Raw genomic sequence first — 19,306 nt, 5'->3', positions numbered from 1 at the left:
TAACAAAATGGAATGGGCTGCTTCAGTGGATTTTCCTTCACTGGAGGTATTTAAATAAGAGCTGGATGATGGGTTGGCCTAAGATGTTGCGGAGGGAATTCTTATTTAGATATGGGTTAGTCTCTTAAGGTTACTTCCAGTTATGGGATTCTGTGAAATACTTACGAAATACATATTATGTATAAGGTACTAATTCCTGTTCTTTTGAATGACACTAAAGAGGTGACATAAAGACTATTAAATAAAGCCTATAACACTGCTCAGTAGCAACATGGTGTGTTTTACAAATGCACAGTATTCAGTATACTAATGGTTGTACATATTCTGTTGCTATGGAGACATTTGGCTAGAATGGACTGATTTAAAATATGAAACAGAATTTTAAAAAACCTTACTCCCAGTTCAACATTAGGAAAACAATTAACATAATCACATCAAAAATCAAAACATCCAAAAACTCATTATCATCTGAATAGATGCAGAAAAAGCCTTTGACAAAGTGAATCATTCTTTTATGCTAAAAACCCTACAAAGTATAGGCATAAAAGGACCTTTTAAAAATATCATACAAAGCATCTATCTAAAACCAAAAGCAAGCATCATTATGTGATGTGCATGCATTAGAACCTTTCCTAATAAACATGGAAGTGAAAGCAAGGATGTCTGCTCTCCCCACTATTATTTGAAATAGTTCTGGAAATTCCAAAAGCATCAATAAGGTAAGATAAAGACATAAAAGGCATAAGATAGGTAAGGAGGAGATAAAACTAAAGATTTGTTGATGATATGATGGTATTCTTAGAAAATCCTAGGAAACCGGCAAAGATACTCACTGAGACAATTAATAGCTTCACTAAAGTTGCAGGTTACAAAATAAAATCTCAAAAATCAAAAGCATTTCTATATAATAACAATAAAATCCAAGAAACAAAAATACAAAGGAAAATCCAATTCCAAAGAACTAGAAAATGAAAATGTTAAAACATACAAAAGACTTATATAGATTCAGTTATAAAGTTCTCCATAAAAAAATAAAGAAAAAGTTAAATAGCTGGATAAATGTACAATGCTCATGACTATCCCATGCCATTATAATAAAAATGACAATATTTCCAAAGTTAATTTATACTTTTTAATGAAATATTATTGTACTGTAATTAAACGATATGATGAATACAGAGAAGTACAGATTTACATGAACTGATGCAGAGTAAAGCAAGCAGAATCAAGAAAACAATACAGCAAATATCTACAACAATGTATATAAGAACCACCAAAAAAATCAAAAGTGAATATAATAAAGTTATAAAGATCAAGCATGACTTAAATGAAGAGATATGAGAAGACAGCCCCAACCTAGCCCTTCATAGAGATAAGCAGAACCCAATAACATATTACATGTTTTGCACATGCATTTTTTCAAATTCAAATTCAAACCAGTTGCACTGAATTTTTCCCTCCTTTAAAAACACTATTAGTTATATGGGATAGCTGGGGGGTTGGGGAAGAGGGCAGGGTACAGAAAGGATACTGGGAATTACTATCATGATGTAAGAAACAGAGGACATTATTAAAAACAAACTTACTGGCTTTCAACACTATTTTGAAAAATAAATTATTTTTAATGAAGTTTAAACTCAAATTAAGAAAATCTTTAAACAGTAATCTTGGTACAGTCTTTTAAACTTGGTATCAATGATAGCAGGAAGATAAAAACTTTTAAGTTCCTCCCCAGAAAATATATCCCTATTCTTTCAGTGTAAATGACTATTCATGATCTCAAAAAAGTACAAACCTGTAATACTTCTAACTCATTTTATATGCAGCTAGTAGAAGGATGAGGAACTACGCATATTAGTCTATACATTTAATCAAATGTTTTATGGACAAACAAAAGGCTGCATTTACTTAAGGCAAAACTAAACAATGAAATCTTCTTTAAACAAAAGAGTTGTTTATACAGGCAAATCCATTTCAATTAAATTAGACTGATTCTGGAGAGATGCTGCCATAAAGACATATGAGCTAGTATGAGTCATGGTTAGACACCCATATTACATTAGTAGCCTACAATGTGATTTTAATAGATTTGAGGCATTCAGAGTTGAGAGTAGCAGGGATTAGAGGTAGCCAGTAAATGCTTAAAATTTCATTTTAATTACAATCATTTCATCTATTCATAAACGTATCACTAAAATGCACATTTATATTAACATGTATGGGAAAAGAATTTTAGAAATACTTTTCTGGTAGTTTAATTGCTGAACAAATGTAACTACTTATGACTATATTTCTGTCCTTCTGAGCTATCTTTAATAAATATTTACCAAATAATTTATTTGAATTTTCCTCTTCTGAAGCTTTCCAATTAAAGAAGTACATTACAATCCACTGAAAATAATTTTGCATGATATTAACTTTCTCAACAAATGGACAAATCTACAGTTGCTATGTATGTTGTGCACAACAGAACAGCTTCAAAAAAACTATTTACTTTTCATAAAAGCTATCCACCTGCGTTGTCTGCTTACACAGCCATATAGTAGAATGGATTGACGTTTCTTGGTTTCTGCTTACTGAATTGCAATATTGAAAGTCTTTGCTGACTAGCAAGGGAATGGACAGAATAATTTTTAGAACCAATGATTTTACAGCTCTACTTGTAGTACAACCTATAAGAAGGCATTCCTCTAAATATAATGAAAAGATGCATGTTTTAAAATCTAGGGATGATTCAAATCTTATACTCCTCTCATAGTCCTGCCAAGTTGATTGAAATCCATCAGTTTTCTATGAAACAAATGGAATGAATCAAGGCAAAGTCATATCCATGATGAATAGGACCATATCCTATTCAGACAAATCAGCTAGACATTGCTAAAATAAGAGAAAGGGAAGGGATAAATGAGTAATTAGACCCAATGAAGCATCATTATTTGTAAAATTGTATTCTAAAGTAATTTTAGTGATCTCAGTTTTGATGTTGGATTATAATTTGGTTGGAAATTGCGCCATACTGACAGCTTGCATACAAGCAGTTGGCTAAAACATCTGTTTTTAACTCTGAAGTTTTCCTCATGAAGCTGAAAGTTTTCACAAAATTTATAGCATTTCTCAATAATTTTTCCTAGTAAAATCCAGATGTGAGACAGCAAGAAATAATGCTAAGTAACTGCTTACATGAAGTAAATGAAACCAAAAGGCACAGAATGAGTTGGAAACTTTTTACTTTCTTTTTTTTTTTTCCACAAAAAGAAAGATCAAGAATCTATGGTGACAAGGGGTGGCCAGGTGGCGCAGTGAATAAGAGTGCCGGCCCCAGAGTCAGGAGACCTGGGATTGAATCCGGGGTCAGATACTTAGCACCACACCCAGAAATAACTGGCCGTGTAGCCTTGAGCAAGTTACTTAACCCCAACTGCTTAAAAAAAAAAGCATCTATGGTGATAAGAGCATAGTGTACATGTCTAGGGAAGTAATGGGAGATAAGGTTGGGGGTCAGATCACATTGAGTCTTCATTTTCAAGCTAGTCTAGCCTGCATTTAGCGGATGACAAAGAATCACAAAGTATTTTTGTGCAAAGGAATAGTGAAGTAATAAGAGGCTATACTAAGAACAGCTAGCTTGCAGTGTCAGAGGCAGGATTTGAATTCAGATCTTCCTCACTCCAAGTCTGACTATCCAATGAGCCACACACCTAGCTACCTAACTTAATTTGCTAATTGGTGTGTAGGATGGTTGGAAGAACGGTGAGACAAAGTGGGAGAAACCAAGTCATTCATTCATCCAATAAATACTTAAGTGACTATTACCGTGTTTCCCCGATAATAAGACACTGTGTTATTAATTTTTTTGGAAAGAAAAACACCAAAGGGCTTATTTTCCGGGGAGCACTTATGTTGTCCTGCCTCAGCTCTCCTCCGCAGCACTGCTCTCAATGGCGCCAGCAAGCAAATCACTGGGGAAGAACAGGATGATGCACTCACTGCTGCAGCTCTGATTGGATGCAGCTCGGAGCGCAGCGTGTGTTTCACCCGGGGGGGGTGGGGAGGACGGTGCATACAGAGGGTACCGTAATGTAGCGTGTAGTGCAGGGGATCACCTTCACTACAGTTGCAATCTCAATAGGGCTTATTTTCGGGGGAGGGCTTATTTTAGAGGAATCTTACTCAGTAAGGGGAGGGCTTATTTTCGGGATAGGTCTTATTATTGGGGAAACACGGTATGTGCAAGACATGGTGTGCTAGATACTGTTAAGAAGCTATTGTAGAGGTCCAGGTGAAAAGTAATGAGAAATTGGATCATGGTGGTGGTAGTATGGATTGAATGAAAAACATGGAGGGAGAATTGACAGAACTTGGTAACTGAATGGATATTGATAAGCAAAGGAATGAAACATAGCTCCCAGGTTTTGACCTCAGATTACTGAGAGGATAATGGTACCATTAAAAGAAACAAATTGCTACTTCTGGAACCAGAGGACTTGGGTTCTAGTCTTGGTTCTGCCATTTGTTCCTTCTTTATCTCTCTGTGTGTAGTTTCCTCATCTATAAAATGAGGACTAGGTTCTTTTCAACTTTAAATCTGTGATCCTATGTTCCTAATTGGTCTGTTTCTTCTTCCATGAGCTGACACATTAGTATTCTTAAAATCGTGGTCTATGTGACTTCATTTCAGTGCTTCAGCTTCTAGCATCAAATAGAACTCAGTTTTTAAAGTTCTCTATAATCTGGCTCCCATCTGCTTTTCTAGACTTACTTTATTTCTCTCCCCATAATCTATGTAATAGCTAGGTTCTTAACAGAACTTAATGGGATAGCTTCCATTTCTGTGCCTCTGTAGAGGTGGTCCCTTATGTCCCTTATGCATACTTTCTTTAATTTCTACCTCATAGAACATCTAACTTCTGTTAAGGCTCAACAAACGTGCCATCTCACAGAGGAAGTCTCTCCTGATGACAATGTTCCTGTCACATAATAAATAATAAATTTTGCTCCTTCACTCATTGACTATCTCCTTAACTGTTAGTTTGTTAGTGTTCTCAAATTATTTTATATTTACTTTTAGTATATATGTTGCACTGTGCCCCCACCCCCCCCCCCCCCCGTAAGTTCCTTCAGGGCAGAGATATTTCCTTTTTATCTCTGTGTCTTTAGAATCTATACACAATGCCTTGAATTTAACAGGTGCTTGACAAATGATTGTTAGATTTAAATGAATGAGCTTTCCTCCTTTGAAGACCATGAAATAACTATTCTATTTTTCTGTCTTTATCACTATGATCTGCTAACTTCTAGAAGTCAGTACCTCCTGAATTTCTTTTATGACTTTAGCACTACTGGTTCATTATGATTTTACATGATTTGTTTAGTAGTACCACCACTCACCTAGTCTCCTATGTTCAAAATCTTCCTATTATCTTTAATTTCTTCCTCATTCTCATATTTAACCAAACATATAGTTTAGTTATGGCAATTCTACTTCCACAATCGTTCTTGCATCTTTATTCTTTTTATTCCTGTTGCCATTCCAGGCCTATTGCAATAGCCTCCTCATAGGTTTTTTCTGTTTCTAGTTTATCTTGCACATCACTGCCAAACTGATCATAAACTGTACAGATCTGGATGTATCACTCCTCTGCTCAAAACTTTTCAACAACTCCCTCTTTATTGCCTACTGAATAAAGTTCAAGTTCTTTAGTTGGCATTTAAGACTCTTCACAACTTGCTTTCACCTTAATTCCAGCCTTATTTCATATCATACTCACTGCCAATAAAATAATAATAATTATGATGTTGATAACATAGGATTTATGAAAAGACTTAGAAAACAATTATGTGGTATGAGAAGCATAAACCAGAGGAGAATGCTAATTGATGAGATCATAGTCCTATCAAAGAAGCATGTAAGAGAGCTATTAACACATGTCCCTTGCTTTCCTGCCTGGTTTTGATCTTACTTTTCCCTCTATTTACAATGCTTCCCTTTTTCCTTCTTATTGTATGGGATTCTAACCTATACTTGAAACCTAATCAAAACACCACCCCTTCTGGGAAGACTTACTCTAGTTGGTAAAGAACTATCCACGCTCATATCTCTTAGTATATGCTTATAACTCTCATATATTTCTTTAATGGAACTGTGATATCTTCAGTGGACACTACCCTCTCCTGGTGTTTAATGTAACTTCTTCATGTCTTTTCATCCCATGTGACTCTTTTTTATGTTTTTTTTTTTTTGCATAAATTCTCCATAGAAAGTACGGTTCTTTTAATATTTTGCCAGTATTAGAGAGCAGCACTAAGGCTATCTGTTACCTCTCATTCTCACTGTATGTCTAGTCTACCTTCTATTCCTAACAAGGCCTTCATGATCCTTTTTTTGGGTAATAAACTGTAGTTTACTTTATATTTATCACATGTATTTTCATTGTTCTTTGGGAGGCTTTTAACTTGGCTCTTAAGATTTTATGGTATCTCCTGACCAACAGCCATAAAGAATCATTGGTAGAATTATTGTGTTAAAAGATGGGCTTTTAAAAAAAAATTAGCAGTGAATGGGGAACAATTTCTCAAATGTGATCTAGTCCCCAGTACCCTCCACTTGTTCAGTTCACTATTTATCTGCAAGGACAGCATGATATAGGAAAATGAGTTCTGGAGGTGGAGTTAAAAGACCTGGGTTCAAATCTACCTCTATTTACTATTTTGTGATCTTAGGAAATTCTCCAAAGGCCTCTGTTCCTTTATTTGTAAAATAAGGCGGCTGGACTAGAAAGTCTCTAATATCCCTTGTGACTCTGACTCCTATGAACCAGTGCCTATCTAAGATATATAAGGGATAAACTAAATAGACTCTTTATTCAAATGTAAGCCAGAATTTAGAAAATATTATTTTTTTCATCCACATTGCTAGTGTTAGTGGTTAGACTACTATCTTTCAAATGAGGATCTTAATGACAAGGTACAATGTTCTAGGGATATTTAAAATCAATACAATGCCATCTGCAAACTAGACCAACTAGTTAACTCTGTCATAAACAGAAAATTCCTCTTCTATTTAAACTCTGCATAGGGCATACTCCATGACACTGTAACGTATTTTATTTTAGCATGTCTCTCTGTTTTATGTCTTGCTTGATACTGATATTTAGCACATAATTGAACAAAGTTAATTTTAATGGTAACAGCTCTGGAAGACTCATATAACTACACAGATGAGTGGGAGACACTTTATCTGAGGAGAGCCTTTTAGGCAACATTTTCTTTACAAAGTGAAATACTTGTTTGAAATCAATAAACACTACCGGATCATCTACTTCCTTATATTTCAGTCAGTTCTGACTATAAAAATGAGTTTTGCTCTAAGAAACTATATTTGTTTCACTTTCAAGATTTCTTCAAGTGTCCTTATTTCCTTGAATAGAACATTTTCTGTTTTATAGAATTGAATAAATCTGCTATCTTTGTGTAGGTCCCCATCTCCACTCCTGTCTTTAGATAAAAGTATGGTCCATGAATATTCCCATTCTTTTGGATATTTTATTTTCTCTTGTCTTGAGTTCCTTAAAATTGTTTCTACCATAACATTTCTTCCACAGGTATCTCATCAGATCTAGTGCCTTTTCTTGACTTAATTTTCTCAAGGGCCTTTATCACTCTCTCAGATACTAAAGTGGCATAATCCAAATGTGGTCATTCCACTGTTGTCCGTAAGAACAACATACATACCCACTTCCCCACAACTTGTATATTAAAGCAATAATGGTAGATCTGGCCCATTTCACATCTATCTGCTATTTTTTCCCCACTCCCTCCAGTTTTACTTATAGATGGCTCTCCTGATGATCTGGCTTCACTAGGCCCAGGCCAGTTTTTCTGTGGATTCATTTTCCATTTAAATGCTTTCATCTGTCTGTTTGTATATCTAATTTATTTTGAGGATAATATAGTCTGTCACTTTTTTCTAATCCCCTTCTTCATAGTGTTTTATGAATGAAGTTATAACTTTAAATCAGTGTTGCTCTTGTCTACCTCATCTCTTCACATGACAAAGATGTCAAGTGTTGCCAACTGAGGTAGTTTTTGGGATCTTTGGCTCATGTTCTTGTGGAGACTGCTTTGTGTGGCTTAAATCTTCTCTAAAAATGGATGATAGACTTAATTGCCCTGAATAAGTTTGTTGGGTCAGAGCTGTAAAGTTATGAGGCATTTTCATCTTTTCTCCTAATTTAGTATTGGTTTTGATTTATCTAGCTGATAATATGATTGTACAAAGACATTTGATATTTAAAATGTCTGCCTGTCAGAAATTGGTTATTTCTAGTTTTTAAAGATAAGGTCAATTTCAATTTTTTGGTATTATCCATATCTAGTCAAATGTAGCAAAGTCAGTTGACAAAAAAGGGCCTGATACTAGGGTAGTTCAAAGTAGATAGTGGTTGAATGGCTATCAGGATGGGCAGGGCTAATCTGGAAAGGGATCAAAATGCAGAGGATTTGCTTAAGGTAGGAAGTGTGGATACAAGGTATGTTATCTGTGCTATCCATATTTCTTGAGTGAAGAGGAATTCCAGAAGCACTTAACTGATAAGGGAGGAGAAGAGATGAGTAAGAGGAATTTTGCTATTAGAGAAACTTATAGAATAAACCAACTACAATATTTTGCGTAGAATGTTTGTGAGGTGATATATTTGTATAAATCAAAATTCCTATATGTTGGGCTTTGGTTTGGTGTGTGTGTTTGTGTGTGTGTGTGTGTGTGTGTTGTGTGCACGCGTGCTTTTCAGGTTCTGAGATTTGTCTTGACAAATATCAAGGTACAGGAAGCCATGAGGTTTTTATTAGATAAGACAATAAAACTTTTAAATTTAACAGTTTTTGGCAGGGTCTATACTAAAATCATCTAGGAAGGTTTGGCCGTTTTCCAGGTATTTCAGTCTTGTCTTTACTATTTAAATAGAAAACTGAATTAATTGCCAAATTAAGTATCCATTCTTATTCAAAGGAAAAAAATAACTGTCTCATAAAACATGGACAAGTTTTGGAAGCAGATTCTTTTGGCAATTAGATTTAGGATGCACAAGCTATAGTCATTGCTTTGGGTACCTCCTCATGTTCTTTCTGCTTAACTTGAACCTCCTGCAAGTATCTCCTAGAAAAAATTTTATTGCATCAGAGTCAGATTCATGTACACAGGGCATACAAATAATTTCTAAAAAACTGCCATAGAAATGATTAAAATCTTTGAAAATTCAAATCCAGAGGTTTTCCTTCTTACTTTTTCTTAACAGTTTTGACAAATTATATTTGCTTAACTATTGTATATGCATTTTACTTTTCACTAAATCTTTTATGACACACTGACATCTCTTTCAAATAACATCAAAATAGTAAACTCTAGTATATTAAGGCCATCTATGCTCAAACCGTATGTGATTATTTTGAAAAGAATTAAATATTAGTTCATAAAATTTAGTACTGGGAAGGAAGCTTAGAGATCACTTGATCTCAAACTAACATTTTAAAAATTAAGAAACAAATTCAGTGAGGTTGTGATTTTTCCCTCATTGGAGGTCTTTAAGCAGACTTGTCAAGTGTGTTATAATGGACTAGAGGCTGTCAAGACCCTTTTCAACTCTAAAGTTCTGTGATTTGTCTAATGTTACACAGGTAGCAAAATAGCAGAAGTGGCATTTGAACCCAGTCCTCAAAATCCAGTGTTCTTTCTAATATGGTGAGAAATATATAAATTTAAATTCCTTTTGAGCCTTAGTGAGTCACTAATTGAATTTTACCTTAGATTATGAGTGAAATAAAGTACAAATCTAAGATGTTTAAAATAATTTTAATGCTCTTAGTTAATACTGAGATAACCTCAATAATATGGATAAATGCATTATTCAACATATTTTAAGTGGAATTGATAGTTTTAAAAAACTACAGTTTAATTTTAAAAACAAGTTTCAGTCATTATACTCATATTTAATGTAAATGAAAAAATACATTAGAAATCAGATTAGCTATTATTTTATAATATTTAAATATCACATATTCCAAATGACACAAAGGACTTCTTATATAATTAGAATAGATAATATATAAGGTGCCTTTGGGAGATAAGATTCTATGATCTTGTAAATTTTTTGGGAATAGTCAATATACTTTAATATTTTTCAATATAAAGAGTTTTTACATCTTTGACACTAGTGCAAGTTAGCATTTTAAAAAATACTCATCTAGATGAGACCTACATTTAGTACACTAGAAAAAGGGTTTACCTTGTTAGGGGTACAAAGAATGGGACAGATGGCTCTTCTCTCTCTCCATCTCTCTCTGGCGCCACTCCACCAACGTCTTAATGTTCAATGAACCCTTGCTTTCTCATCTCTGCCCTCTCAAAACTCCCCACTCCTCCTAAGTCTTAGACATCCCTTTCCTCTGATTTATGGTGTAGTCCCCATATCTGGTGATACAATCACAGAAATTAAAACTTTTCAAAAACCAGATCACATGTATTCTAGTATAATATCAGCACATACTCACAAAAAACTAAGAAAAGTATATGAGAAAGAATGCAAACTTAGTCCATCTATAAGAAAAGGATTTTCAATCATTCTTTAAATCCAAGTGGTTGATTTATAGGAATATATAAAAGTAGAAAAAAAACCCTATACAAACTCATGTTAACAAATGCATTAGTAAAAAACTAAAACTTCAAATACAAGAAACCTCTCAAATGAAACTGAAAAAACAAACAAACCACAGTACTAGTTTGGTAGCTTCTAAGAGTTTAATGATGTCAGGAAAAACTGAAAAAGTTTTCTTGAGGAAAAAAATCTACAATCCTTAAAGGTTCAGGTCAATTTTAAAGTAACGATACAATATTCTGTCAATAATTAAAATAATATAAGTACATTTATGAGAATCCTTTTCAGCAGCAACAGTTGTTCACAGTAACTTTCTCCTGAACTTTTAGCCCCAGAAGGTTAGCATTCAGGAAGCTCAGCTGCTGTCTAACAAACTTAATTAATCAAAAAGTCATTTCCGAGCTGTAACTATGAGTAAAAGCGCTTCAAGTGCGCTAGCAAGCATACAAGTTAATCAAAATGCTAATGCAGTACAAATTAAAGTTGTGATTAACATTTCACAGTAGCTGCTTAAGTGAATTGATCACACAAATGGGTTAAGCATTACTCATTTCCTACAGCCCCAAACGGGAAAAGGTTTTGTGGTGGGCGTGAAAAGAGGAAGCTGGGGATAGATTCTTCATAAGCAGTATCACATCTTCAAAAAACCATCACCGAACTGCCACACAAAAGCTTCTAAGTAAAATCACACTGTATGGGGGAGGAGGGGGAGGGCTTTGGGAGTGGTGGAGGGTGGTGGAAGAGTCCAGGAAGGCTTTTTGCTAGTAAATCTACATGACTATTTGCTTATACCCTTAAATCTGCATATTGAGTAATTAGTTGCTTCCTGTTTCTATGTTGTTTCAGTTCCTGCTTTGGAAATCCTGAAATAGAATTAAATTAATAATGGAAAGTACACTGACTAGAGTTCTAATCCTGACTCATATTTACTAGCTGTGTGACCTTGGCCAAGTCACTTACCTACCCTGTATTTCATTTTCCTTTTCTAAAAAATAAGAATAGAAAAAACTTACATAATTTACCTTACTAGTTTGTTTTGAAGACTGCTTTATGTAAACGTGAATAGTTATTATTAGTCCTTCATTTTCCAAATAAGAAATCAAAGTCCCAGAGAACTGAAATGACTTCCCTAAATCTACAGGGCTGATCAAAAGGCACAAGGAAAGCAAGGACAAGAACATAGGTCTCCTGATTTCTTAATCCAGGGCAATAAAAAAAAACTACACCAGACTGCCTTCCCACATACAGACAATACAATTATAGGATTAATATTAGTGGATGCACACTTAGAGAATACATATTAATAAATGAACTTTTTTCCCCTTTTATGCCTTTTCAATAGATTTGAGGGAAAGAGATTCTGTCCTTTAAAATAATGTATGACTTTATTTAGTAGTCTAGCTGCTAACTATATCATCCATTCAATTCTGGAAGCCAATTAATATTGTAGTCTCTCTTTACTTCAATTTATTTCAATAAACATTTATTAGATGCTTGCTTTGTGAGATATAGAGTAAATTCCATTTGGCTTATATATGGGAATTAAAAAAAACTCACTTAGATGGATATATTTTAACACCTTTAACCAAAACATTTTCTGAAGATATTGAACAAGGGATTTGACCAAGTACTTCTTTTGTTAAGCCCAGAGATACTTGGGACATTTTTCTTGCAAACGGTATTTGATTCTCTAATTCTAAACCTTGTTCATGTAATAGGTCTTGACATCCCTCAACACACTAGTATCCTGTTGATTCTGTGCTTAACCCATTCATAGGTAAATACTCCTCAAAGGCTAAGGAAGTCTTGCTCATATAGAAGTTTTATCCTGCTAACATTAAATATCTATGTGATTTTATTTACTAGAAATGGAAGTCCTTTGCTAATACAAATGCAGAGGCACTTGCAATCATATTAGTTCTAAAAAAAAAAAAGTTGTGCCAATGAATAAAGACTGAATCCATTCCCTGTTCTCAGAATTAAATACATTTTTGTTTCAAGATGGAATAGTTTTAGAATAGTTGGGCATTAAAGAACAGAACATTAATTGGTGCTATCTGAAACATAAACTTTTAAATGGGTATTAAATGTCATAGACAGGAATATTAATTTATTATATTCGATATTTTGTTAAGCAAGCAGCACACATCACAATTAGGGCAGCTTTTGTAAAAACTTATGTTCCTCTGAACAAAGTGGCATCAGAGAATAGTACTGGCCTGTTTCATATTGCCCTAAGCATAAAAAAAAAGAGGTCCATTAGAAATCTAGGTCCATTCAGTTAAAATAGGTAAAGAGAGGGCTTTAAAAAGGCAAAATAAATAGAAAAAGAATGAAGAAATCTTAGGATCTATTTTACTTATTTACAATAAAATTCCTTGAAAGCAGAGACTTCTTGGGTATTGTATATTATAATAACAATGGCTAGCATTCATACAGAGCTTTGAAGTTTATAAAATGCTTTACATTGCATTATTACTTATTAATGTATATATTAATATATTAATGTATATAATGTACATTACATTATACTGCTTGATCTGTACAACAGCTCTGAGAGGTAGGTTTCGTTATTATTATCCCATTTTACAGATAAGGAAACTGAAACCTACATAAATTACTTGCCCAGGTCACACAACTGGTAAGTTGATGAAATAAGATTTGAATGAAGGTCCTTTCTGACTCCAAGTAATTTGATTACAGAACAGTCTGGGTCAAAAAAATATACTATAGAACAAATTAGCTGACTCGCTATAAGGATGAATTTAGCTTTTGGTGACTTAATGTTAAAATTATCAGCACTATACCACTGTTATTTTATCCCTACTGTCTCTTACCTGACCTTCTACAGTACAATTAAATTCAGGACTCACAACATGGGAAAAAAAAAAGTGATTTGTAGGTCAAATCAGGACAGCACATGAAACTAACCTGTTTTATTTTTGATTTATTGAGTATTGGTCATTTACTATATTTTTATTGTTTAACAGTACTACAGGTGCTATAAAAGTGGCAACTATATGACAAGTATATTGGTGCTGGACTTGGGGTCAGGAAGGGCTGAGTTCTAATCCTATTTCATCTACTTATCAGCTCTGTGACTCTGGGCAAGTCATTTAGCTTGGTACCCTGTGCACATCTGGTGTTTAATAAATGTTTAGTTGAATTAAATTCTTGAGGTTTTTTTTTTTTTTTTGGAATTTCTTCTCTCATTTTCAATAGAGAAATTCTGATGATTTTAAAATTTGGGAATTTCTTGCTCCGGAAAGTAGGGAATGTTATATTTTGTTTTACAGAGAGAAAAACAATCCACTTTCATAAAATAAAATCCCTATGTTGTGGACTTGTAGAATATTATTACTAGATCCTTTTAAAAACTATATTGCATTTTTCACAGTGACAAACATACACAGATTTACTTTTGGTCTTTGCACCCATTTACTTTGTACTTTGCATAGTGAGCCAATCAAACAACTATCCACTTCCTCTCTCCAGTCTTAGTTTTGTCATTTATTTGCTGGATCAGAAGAAATTAAGTTGAAGGTTTGATGTAAGCCACGCTGATATAAACAATACTTTACAGATCTCTTAAGTGTTAAGCTTAGGTGATTTTCACAAGTTTGCCTGGTAAATTAGTGTCATGAATGGGTTTTAAACCCTTGCTCTAATATCCTTAAAGTTCAAATATACACACAAAAATGGAACATGGAATGTAGGTAAAACAATTCATCACCCTAAAGTCAAGCTGTAAGCGGCCTCTTCAAAATTAGCATAGGTAGGTCCTCAGACAACATATATACACATAGCCCATCTCCAAATTTAAACTCAAAGACTTTTCAGCTTGGTAGATGTGTCAGAGATTATGCTCCAGGGGCACAGTTTTTTAGAAGGCAAGGTCACCTTTATGCCACAGTAAACTATAAGAGGAACAATATCAACTTCGAATTATTTTAGTTTTCTAATCATCCATTGCTCTGTCAATTCAGAAAAGCAATGTAGCTCGGTGAGCCAATCAAACAAGTAGCCACTTCCTCTCTCCAGTCTTAGTTTTGTCACTTATTTGTTGGGTAAGCTTGGACCAGTCACAACTTCTTGGCACATCTCATCAGCAAAATACAGATAATGGCATTGACTCTGAGGGTTAATATAAAGGCTTTTTTCTTTAGTATACTAGTACAGAAATAATTTCAGTTCATGTATCAGGAACTACAGATACATTTTATTAGCTGATATAATCAAGAGAAACATTTTCAGAGGTGAAGGACCAAGATATCTAATTATGTATGTGGAAAATGGCTAAAATTTCTCAAAATAGTTGATAAAAGTATAAAAATGGAAAATATTAGTCATATTTAAAGTATGATAGTATGTATGCTGATAGACTCTGTGTGTGTGTGTGTGTGTGTGTGTGTGTGAGAGAGAGAGAGAGAGAGAGAGAGAGAGAGAGAGAGAGAATGGGGAAATGGTCACAAGGCTTTGAGTTATGTGGATAACAGGGACTAAGTAAAGATACCACTGCTAGTAATACTAAAATGTGAAAAAAGAAGCCGACAAAAACATGCACAAATCTCACTTCTAAAGGATTTGTGGGTGAGAGTGTGTAAAGGGTATATCTAGGATGTTTTTGAGTTGGGAAAATACAATAACCAAATTCTTTGTAAATGACTGTACTATGGTGTCGATAATATGAAATAGTCTATCTAGTATGATATTTTTTAGTGAAACAAAATTATTCACACTTTTAGGGAGAGAAATATGAAAACACTTTCAAGAACTTTAAAATATCAATCTATGCCTACCTCTTTAAGTCCCAGAATCACTGTTTACTTTATAAACATTAATATATCATCTGTGTAAGGTAGTAGTTTTGCTCAGGTAGCAGAGGTTAAGTGACTTCCCCAAGGCCTTAGAATGAAGCAGTACTGGAGCTGACTTTATGGTTAATCCTGTTCTCAGACTACAAGGTCATGCCACTGTCCCGTGAAGGTAGTAGTAGCACAACACATTCTAACTTTCCATCAGCCTGTATAATTGTTACCTGAAAAAAACCCAACAACTCTGTTTAAACAAATGCATATAAAAGCTAGAGCATACATATGCCGATTGAAAGTTGCAGTGCCCAGGGTTTAGGATGGTTAGCCAATCATGGAAAAAATCAACTCTTTAGCTTTCCAAAGTTTTCCATCAGTCACCTGAATATTTCTTTCCTTTTCCCTACTGATTTATCTTTATCACAAGTCTGGAGGGGAAAGAGTTGTGAGAACAGGATTTAAGACATAGATCTGACTGACATTTCTTTATAGCTTTAATAGTGTAAGGATGGAGATCCTTAAGCTAAAAAAGCTGGGTAACCAAAAAAATATAATATTTAAGATTGTCAAGGCTATTGCTCTTAAAATGACTAACATAGGACTAAGAAGATATCATGTTACTAAGAAAAACCCATAGTGGAAACTAAAAAACAAACAAAAAACTTAAAAAAAAAAAAAACCTTGACCATATCTAACTTTCCTTCTTACTACTGGCTTAGACTGACTTCTCTGAAATCATCCTATTATTTTTATTTCTCTATAGCTTTTAAGACCTAAGGTAGGGACATGATGAGAAAGTCAAATAAAGAACATATATAGGGATTCTCTAATTATAAAATCAACTCAGGCAACATAACATATATGTATACATATATGTCTGTACATACTTGGAGGTTTATAAATGTACTTAAAAAGTTTAATTCCATTTACAATTCTTTTTATCACAGAATTCACCAATAAGTCAAAGATTAGAAAAAAAAATTATAGTGCCTACATCAAATGACACCCCACTGCTAAAACTTTAGGATCTTTAACCTTAGCTTGTAAAGAGTGACTAATGAAAAGCAAATCATCTTCTTGGAGACATAAACCATGTGTTAGTCACAAAACAACGTCAAAAATATTTATGTCTGCTAGAACCATGTTTTCTTTTTGTTCCCTGGGCCTATTTTTAACAGATTTCTTAATAGACACCCATTAGCATAAGAATAACAGGAGACACATTCATTGTAATGGATTCTTTTCATATTTTGAAAAAACATTTTGAAATCTCTAGATATCAAATGAAAACTAGGAAAATATTTCCTTTACCATAATGATACAAAGAAATAACTCAGTGAGTTTGTATAATCTTATTTCTAAGAACCTAGAACTGAAGGCATTAAACTCTTACTACATGTAGCAGATTATGGTTATTCTTAATGGCACTTTGCTACAAATTAAATAAAAATGCTAAACTTAATTTTCATTTTCACTGAAACTGATTTCCTAGTCTCATCAACCAAAACAGAAAAAAGACAAATAGATTGTTCTTTGTCTGAATCATCTATTTGGCTTTGAAATAATATGTGGAATGATATCTGCCAATTTATATCTGCTAAGTATTCAATTTTGGAAATAACCAGATTTCATATTTGTGGCGTTCTTTAATTTTTCTTATTTTCACTTAATTCACTAAGTCTAACCATAATGCAGAAATAAATTTTTAAAAACTAAAGCACACTTTTCTTTGAAATTGAAAAATACTGTAACACATAAGGAGAAAAAAATGGTATAAAAATTGATGGTCATACCTGACACACTCTGACAGCTTGGTCTAATACTGTTTTAGTGTCAGTACCATAATCTGGGCATGGTAACATGGCTCGGCTGAAATGAGCTTGAAGTAGGAGATGTGATTTTGTGTGGGAATTGTCAAATGAATGAGGATTTACTTCAATGGGGAGATTTCTTGCCAGTTCACTGTTCATCTGATCTTCATTGTGCCTTACTGGCAGATCTGCATACTCTTCAGCATCCTTAAAAACAAAATGGGAAAATTATATATATATATAATATGAATATATACATATATGTATATATTTTTAATATTTACATATATGTATCTCTTTCATGACCTAAGAATAAATAGTTGCTTTGCTTTTGACTGTGCCTCAAAACAACTTTTAGAAATCAGGCCTACTACCATATTTCTTAGACTTGTTTACTTAGAACAACCATTTTGAATGTTAACATGGTCAGTGGTGATATGTAGTCTTTTGGATAAGTGTGGCTGTGGGTGTGTGGGTGTATATTACTAGGTAGCACATAACTTAAAGCTTATTTTACTCTAAATTAATTAGATAAGGAAAAGACATTTTGGAGTCATTCACGTTTAGAAATTTCCTTGTTTTTATTCTTCAGTCTTTAAAGTCATACTCAGTAAGGCAAAACTCTATTAATCTGATAGTCTGGCCAAACTTTTTTGAGGTTTGTTAAACTGAGCTGAATGATGTCAGCCCATATGTGAATACTGAGAAACTGATAAGACAGAAACACAGAAATGGCCTATTTCACAAATTAAACCTACTCTGGGGAGGACACTGTACCCCAGAGTATCTAACAAATATCTTGTGTGAATGACTGTGGATTTGAGGGGTCAGAGCTCTTTCTGCTACTACACAACCTTTTCCTAACTCTAGTGCTATGAAATCATGTTCAACCATCTGACACAGTGGTTCTTAACTTTTTTGTACTAGTCTGGTGAAGTCCCTGGGCCACTTCTCAGAATGTTTTTAAATACGTGCAATAAAATGTATAGGATTAGAAAGAAAACCAAAAGCTAGTGAAAATAAACATGTGATTTTTTTCCCCATTCAAGTTCACAGACACCTTCAAATCTATTTACAAATCCTTGGTTAAGAACCTCTGGTCTAGAGGATATTTCCCCCTGTAATTCGATAACTAGAGAAATCAGAAAATTGATAATGTTATAAAAATATAGTTTACTGTTTCATTAATGAGAGTGTCTTATATTTTAGAGAAGTATGTAGGCTTCTTCCTCTTAAATTTTTTTTTAGCTCTAGCTATTAGTGTTGTGTGAATATGGAATCTTACTTTTCAAAAAGTAATTATTTGAGATACACCCCATTGCCCTTGATAACTGAGCTATTCTTTACATATAGTTTTAACTAAATCAATCATTTGTTCTACAATTATCCCCTTTTCCATGACTTGTTTGATTCTTGTTGACTCTTGGATGTGAAGGAAGTTACTGATGGCACCCCTTAGAGGTTTCATTATATGATATTCAGCACTCTGTAGTGTTCAGTACATTTCCCTTCTCCACCCTTCATTTTGTTCTATGCATAACTTTATTCTTTTATTCATTTCACTCTGTAAATGTTAGAATTTTTGCAGAGGATGAAATGGTAGAAAAATTTTAAAATAAATTTGATTAGACCCTTTAAACTTAATATGCACATTTTCTTCCTTCCTTCCTTCCTTCCTTCCTTCCTTCCTTCCTTCCTTCCTTCCTTCCTTCCTTCCTCCCTTCCTCCCTCCCTCCCTCCCTCCCTCCCTCTCTCTCTCTCTCTCTCTCTCTCTCTCTCTCTCTCTCTCTCTCTCGCTTTTTGGAGGGGAAAAGCAGGGCAACTGGGGTTAAGTAACTTGCCCAACACACTGCTAGTAAGTGTTAAGTGTCTGAGGCCATATTTGAACTCAGGTCCTCCTGACTGCAGAGTAGGCACTCTATTCATTGTGCCACCTAGCTGCCTCTAATACTTAATTTCAGTGAAAAGGTGGGAATAGGATAGAATGGAGATACATGTTGTGAAACACGGTGCAGTAGTAGAAAAGAGAGAGGTC

At 34.0% G+C, this 19,306-nt stretch overlaps 1 protein-coding gene across 3 annotated transcripts in view; it reads right to left on the bottom strand.

Moving 5' to 3' along the window:
- Positions 1 to 19,306, bottom strand: part of ASCC3 (activating signal cointegrator 1 complex subunit 3) — a 373,754-nt gene that overhangs the window by 9,270 nt on the left and 345,178 nt on the right. For all 3 annotated transcript variants that reach the window (XM_069077160.1, XM_069077161.1, XM_069077162.1), the window contains exon 37: positions 17,254 to 17,478. In XM_069077160.1, the coding sequence (XP_068933261.1) occupies positions 17,254 to 17,478 (225 nt within the window). The remainder of the gene's footprint in view (positions 1 to 17,253; positions 17,479 to 19,306) is intronic.

This window comes from Petaurus breviceps, unplaced genomic scaffold, assembly GCF_028583685.1.
Source record: "Petaurus breviceps papuanus isolate PSGF00001 unplaced genomic scaffold, PetGlider_PUasm1.0 90977, whole genome shotgun sequence".
Taxonomy (NCBI): Eukaryota; Metazoa; Chordata; class Mammalia; order Diprotodontia; family Petauridae; genus Petaurus; species Petaurus breviceps.
This window is presented reverse-complemented; position numbering and strand designations above follow the sequence as displayed.